The 5576-nt window shown below is 58.6% G+C and overlaps 1 protein-coding gene across 1 annotated transcript; it reads right to left on the minus strand.

Moving 5' to 3' along the window:
* Window positions 1-3169: 3169 nt before the first annotated feature.
* On the minus strand, window positions 3170-5034 carry JUND (JunD proto-oncogene, AP-1 transcription factor subunit). Its single transcript, XM_070373321.1, is given in 2 exon segments — window positions 3170-4267; window positions 4270-5034. Coding segments are annotated over 2 exon segments (1041 nt in total). The 5' UTR covers window positions 4889-5034; the 3' UTR covers window positions 3170-3845.
* Window positions 5035-5576: the final 542 nt, after the last annotated feature.

The following is a 5576-nucleotide window of genomic DNA, read 5'->3' on the forward strand; positions in this document are numbered from 1 at the left end:
CAGGGACATGGCAGTTGGACTAAACTTCGGTCTTTTGTTTCAGCAGTCACCAGGATAGCTCCTATCCAGGCCCTAAGACAGCCAAACACAAATCCAGGGTGACCACGGCAATAATAGTAGAAGCACAGAGCACCGATGGAGCCCCATAAGGGCACCTGCAGCAGAGGCTGAAAGGTGGAGATGAGCTGTGTGGCTGAGGGAAGAAGTGTATCAGGCCATGCAGCTGTGCAAAGGCCCTGAGGCCAGAAGGAAAGGCAACAGTTTGGGTGGGGAGGTGGAGCCTGGAAAGAGACACCTGCCCAGGGCCAAGTGCAGTCAAAGCCTTTTTTCCAGAAAAGTATCAAGGAGGGGTCAGATCTGTGGTTTCCAAAAAGTCCTTCAGGGCACAGGCTAGTGAAAAGACTGGGCTTCCACCGAGCCCCGAGGCTCCTTCGAGGGAGGTCAAAGGCCCCCATGCTGCAGTTTAGCAGGAAGGTGTAAGACACACTTGATCCTTTTTTTGGCTGTGCAGGGTCTTCGTTGCAGCATGCAAACTTTTAGTTCTCACATGTGGGATCTAGCTCCCTGCCCTCTGAGCATGGAGTCTTTATCCACTGGACCACCAGATAAGTCCCAAGAAATATCTGATCTTTGTCCTTGGTTTTTAGCACACAGCTTCTAAAACTTTGGTGAACTCTGGAGTGATGTGTCTTTTGTATGCTAATAACAAAAGCAGTGGCCCAAGGCACTCAAATAGCTTCAGAATGGGGGCTGTTCTCCAAAAAGACCAAGGTATGACCGTGCTGTGTGAAGTCATTTAGTGCTCTACTCTTTGCAACCTCATGGAAGAGCCCACTGTCCATGGGATTCTTCAGGCAAGAATACTGGAATGGGTTGCCATTTCCTACTCCAGGGAAGGCGTGATTAGGTGGTTGTAAATTTCAGCCCCCACTTCCCAGACCTCCTGAGAGGAGAGATGGCTGGATTTTGAGTTAATCCCCAAATGCCAGTGATTTCATCCCATTGGTGAACACATGGGACGCTCAGAAGATGAGGTACCTGGAGAGGGCAGGGGAGCTCCCCGCCCTTCCCCCATACCTTGCCCTGTGCGTCTCTTCCACGTGCTTGTCCCTGAGTTGTTTTCTTTATAATCAACTGGAAATAGTTTGTGAGCTGTTTTAGCAAATTACTGAACCTGAAGAATGGGTAGTGGAAACTCTCGGGTTTATAGTCAGTCGTTAAGAAGTACAGGGGGCAGAGAACTTCTTAGCGTTCCAGTGGTTAGGATGCTGCACTTCCACTGCAGGGGGCACAGGTTCAAATCCTGGTTAGCATGCTCGGCGAGGCCAAAAATAAATAGGTAAAAATTTTTTTTAATTAAAAAATAAAGGAGTACAGGTTGTAATCTAGGACTGATCGGTATCTGAAGTGGGGCAGTCTTGAACTCTTCATCTGTGCGGCCCCGTCTAACTCCAGTAGAGAATTGTAGGATACGCAGTTGGTATCTGGAGTTGGAGAACTGGTTGGTATGGGGAGAAATAAAACAAACATGCAAAAATAAATAAATGAAATAAAAATAAAAAAGAAAAAGAAAACAAAATAAAACAAACATGCATTTGATGTCAGAAGTGCTGTGAGTAAAAACATCTCAGGGGGCATCAGCAGATCTTTTAACCTTCCTGGGGTCCCCCCTTCTCTATAGATTTGAGGCTGCACAGGGTGTACCTCGCCTGACTACTCTTTCTCTACTCTTTGTCTCCTGAGCACTTCCAACTTCTGACCTGAGACACGTTACCTGGACACAGGAAACACATCCTTTTTCACAGCACAGGAGGTAAAGGCCAGAGCAGGAAGGGAACTTGGCTGAGGGTTATAGCAGCACGCTGGCATTCAAGCTGGGACCCAAGTCTCCTGAAGAGTGAGGCTCTGCCCCCCAGGCATGGTTCTGCTTGGTCCCCTCTGTGTGGACACCCCAAGCTCAGTTATCAGCCCTCTTCTCTCTCCAGGCCCCTCTCCTGAAACGTCTTCCTGAAGGTGGGACCAAGAAGAGGTCACATGGTTAAAAAACAAACCCCAAAGCAGCTCTCGAAGCCTTAAAAAGTGGGCAGCCAGGGTGACCTGGAGGAAAAATGAACTTGTAGGTGGAGGCCCCTCTCTTTTGATGGCCAAGGGGGACTGTGGGCACAAGGCCTTCCTTCTCTGCATGTGTTTCCTTATCTGTAAAACAGGCATGATTTGCCCACCTTCCCTAGCAGGGTCGGGTACACAACTGGAGTTCAAAACTCACTTGCCCTGTGTCCTTGGCCACCAAAGCTCAAGTCCCTAGGGACCCCAAATTAGGCAGAAGCCCAAGGTCTGGGGTCTTTTGCCCCCACAATAGGAAAGGCCAGAGCAGACAGGGGAAGAGGGGAACCTGGAAGTCAAGGCTCTGGAGATGAAAGGTCCAAGGTCCATACATCCCGGCACAGGCTCCTAAGAAGGCTATGTGACCTCAAGCCAGTCACTCAACCTCCCTGAACCTTAGTTTCTTCAAAACGGGAGAATAGGATGTTGGGGGAGGGGTGTTTCAGAAAGTTCTTGAAAAATCCTGGATTTCAAGTTAGTGCTTTAACAGGGAGGTCCCACAGAACCTACCCACACCCCAGGCTTGGAGGAAGACAGCCTTTCTTCTGGTCCTGAGATTCAGGTTTCCCATCCAACAAATGATAACACAAGCTTAAATTGAGCACCACCTGTAAGCCAAGACCTGTTCTGTAAACAAACTCTCTTAATCCTAACAACTTTATGGGACAAGTTTAAGATTGCTCTGCCCATCTTAGAGACAAGCAGACAACAGCCCGGAAAGTTCAAGTTTCCGCCTTTCACTCAGTCTCGGGCTGGAGTTGCCTCCCCGCTTCCCTCCCGCAGTCCCTCCTACGCAAAGGGGACACCCGCGGGCTCGCTATTTCCAAAGGCAGGTTGCAAACGCCAATGTCCCCCACCCAAGCCGACCGGAGTCGGCCCGGCGCCCAGGAGCGCCTAGATGGCGCTCGCTAAGCGCCAGATGTGCAGGCTCTTCCCGGACGCCGAGTCCGGCCTCCTCCGAGCAGAGGCGGAGGGAGGAGAAGGAGGCAGGAGCGGATGGGACCCGGCCAGGCCCCGCCCACCCTGTCAGGCCCCTGCAGGAGAAGAAGGAGGCGAAGAGCCGAGCTGGCGTTAACGAGACTTTACTGAAAACAACACCGGGCGAACCAAGGATTACAAACAGGAATGTGGACTCGTAGCAAAACAAAACAAAAAAACAAACAGAGGAAAAGGGCGGGAGGAGGGGGTGTCGGAGGGATGGAAGGGGAGGGGAAGCGAGAGCGAGGAAAGGGGAGGAGGGCTTTTTTTTTTTTTTCTTCCCATTTCCTTAAAAAACCAACACAGGAGAACACACACACACACAACCAACGTTTGTTCCCGAGTAGAAACATAAATAGGGCAGAATCGAACACTCTGTTCTCTCTTCCAAAGTCAAAAAAAAAAAAAAAGGGGGGTAAAAGGAAAAGGAAGCGCAGGGCTTGAGGCTGCGCCCCCTCGGAGCCTCCTTCGGCGGCGGTGTGTACAAAGGGGCGGCCAGGACGCGCGGGTTTGTGCAACACGGGGTGACCGCGGCCCGGGATAAAGGCAGCGCAAGAGCGGGGCAGGGGAGGTCATGCGCTCACACCCCCGGGAGCAGGGGGTCCAGCTTGTCGAGTCTGAGGCGCCCTCTCCGAGTCCTGGCACCATGGGGGAGGGGGTCCCCGGGGCCGCGCCCTCTCCGAGTCCGGGGCGCCCACGCCCCCCCACACACACGCGAGCCCGCCTCTCTGGGAGGGGGCCGCGCATGCGCCCCGTGCGCGGGCTCAGTACGCGGGCACCTGGTGCTGGGGCAGCAGCTGGCAGCCGCTGTTGACGTGGCTGAGGACCTTCTGCTTGAGCTGCGCCACCTGCTCGCGCAGCAGGCTCGCTGTGGACGCCAGCTCCGTGTTCTGGCTCTTGAGCGTCTTCACTTTCTCCTCGAGGCGCGAGATGCGCTCCAGCTTGCGCTTGCGGCACTTGGAGGCAGCGATGCGGTTGCGCAGCCGCTTGCGCTCTGCCTTAATGCGCTCTTGCGTGTCCATGTCGATGGGCGACAGCGGCGGGCTCTCGCCGAAGCTCGGCACGTCGGGCACCGTCTGCGGTTCATCCTTGAGCGCGGCCAGGCGCGGTGGCCCCAACGTGCCTGGGGGTGGCGGCGGTGGGAAGGGCACAGGCTCCGCGGCGAAGGCGACCGTCGCAGCACCCCAGCACTCCCGGTGCCGCCCGCGTAGCTGCTCAGGTTCGCGTAGACGGGCGCCTCGGGCGTGGCCGCCGCTGGGGCCAGCTCGCTGGGAGGCGCGGCGCCCGCAGCCGTGCCCGAAGGTCCCCCGGCGGCGGCTGCAGCGGAGGCCGCGCCCGCGCCCAGCTGGTTTTGCTTGTGTAAGTCCTCTAGGGCCTTGACGAAGCCCTCGGCGAACTCCTGCTCCTCGCTGGCCGCCACCTTGGGATAGAGGAACTGCGTGCTCGTCGGCGTGGTGGTAACCAGCCCGTTGGACTGGATGATGAGGCGCTCGAGCTCGGGCGAAGCGAGCTTGAGCAGCCCCAGCTCGGGCGAGGCAAGCAGACCGTCGGGGGGCGCCGTGCCCGGGGCGCCGTCGGTGCGCAAGGGGCCCGGGGGCGGCGCGGCCGCGGGCTTGAGAGCTGCCGCCACCTGTTCGCTCAAGCTCAGCGTCAGCGCGTCTTTCTTCATCATGCTGCCGGGCGCCGCCGTCGGGGGCGCCCCGGGGAACAGACGACCCGGGGACGCGAAGCTGCCACCGCCGCCACTGCTACTGCCGCCGCCGCCCAGGCCGCTCAGCGCCTCATCGCCGTAGAAGGGTGTTTCCATCCTCCGCCTCCCCCGCCGCGCCGGCCCGGGGGGGGAGTGGCCGCGGCCGCCCGGGGGCCCGCGCCCCCCCCCGTCCGCTCGGCCCTGCACCCTCCCCGGCTGCGGCCGCTGCGCCCGGCCCTCCGCTGGCGGCGGCTCCTGCGCCGCGCAACCCGTGCGCCCCCTTATAGCCTCGGCCCGGCGCGATGAGCTCACTGTCCCCGCTCGCCATTGGGCACGAGTGACGTCTCTCATTTGCATGATGGGGTGGGGCCAAGTCAATGACGCCCCCCTTATTCCCCACCGCCTGCCGTTGTCCGGGTGACGCGCGGTAAACCGCACAACAGCGCGCTGCCTTGTGGGTTGACGTCATGGGGGCGGGCCGAGCACCAGGCCTGGTCACTCCGCCCCAGGAGTGCTGTGTACGACCAATGCCCCCAGCGCCGCCTCCCGCCAAGGCACGTCCCGGGTGGCGTGATGGGCCCGGCCACCCGGCGCCCGCCCTCCCAGAGGCCCCGCCCCGCGTCCGCGCGTGGGGCCCCGGGCGGGAAGGGGGCGGTGCTGGCCTCCGGAGACCCGAGCGGGGGATGGGGCTCCGGATGGATAAATAACTCCCTGGCGCCTCCCGCTTCACTATGCTGTGTCTCCCTTATCGCGCCTCACACTGGACATTGTGCGGGCCTAAAGGAGCTGTGCCCGGCGGCTCGCT

The sequence above is a fragment of the Bos mutus genome, chromosome 7 (genome assembly GCF_027580195.1).
Source record: "Bos mutus isolate GX-2022 chromosome 7, NWIPB_WYAK_1.1, whole genome shotgun sequence".
Lineage (NCBI taxonomy): Eukaryota > Metazoa > Chordata > Mammalia > Artiodactyla > Bovidae > Bos > Bos mutus.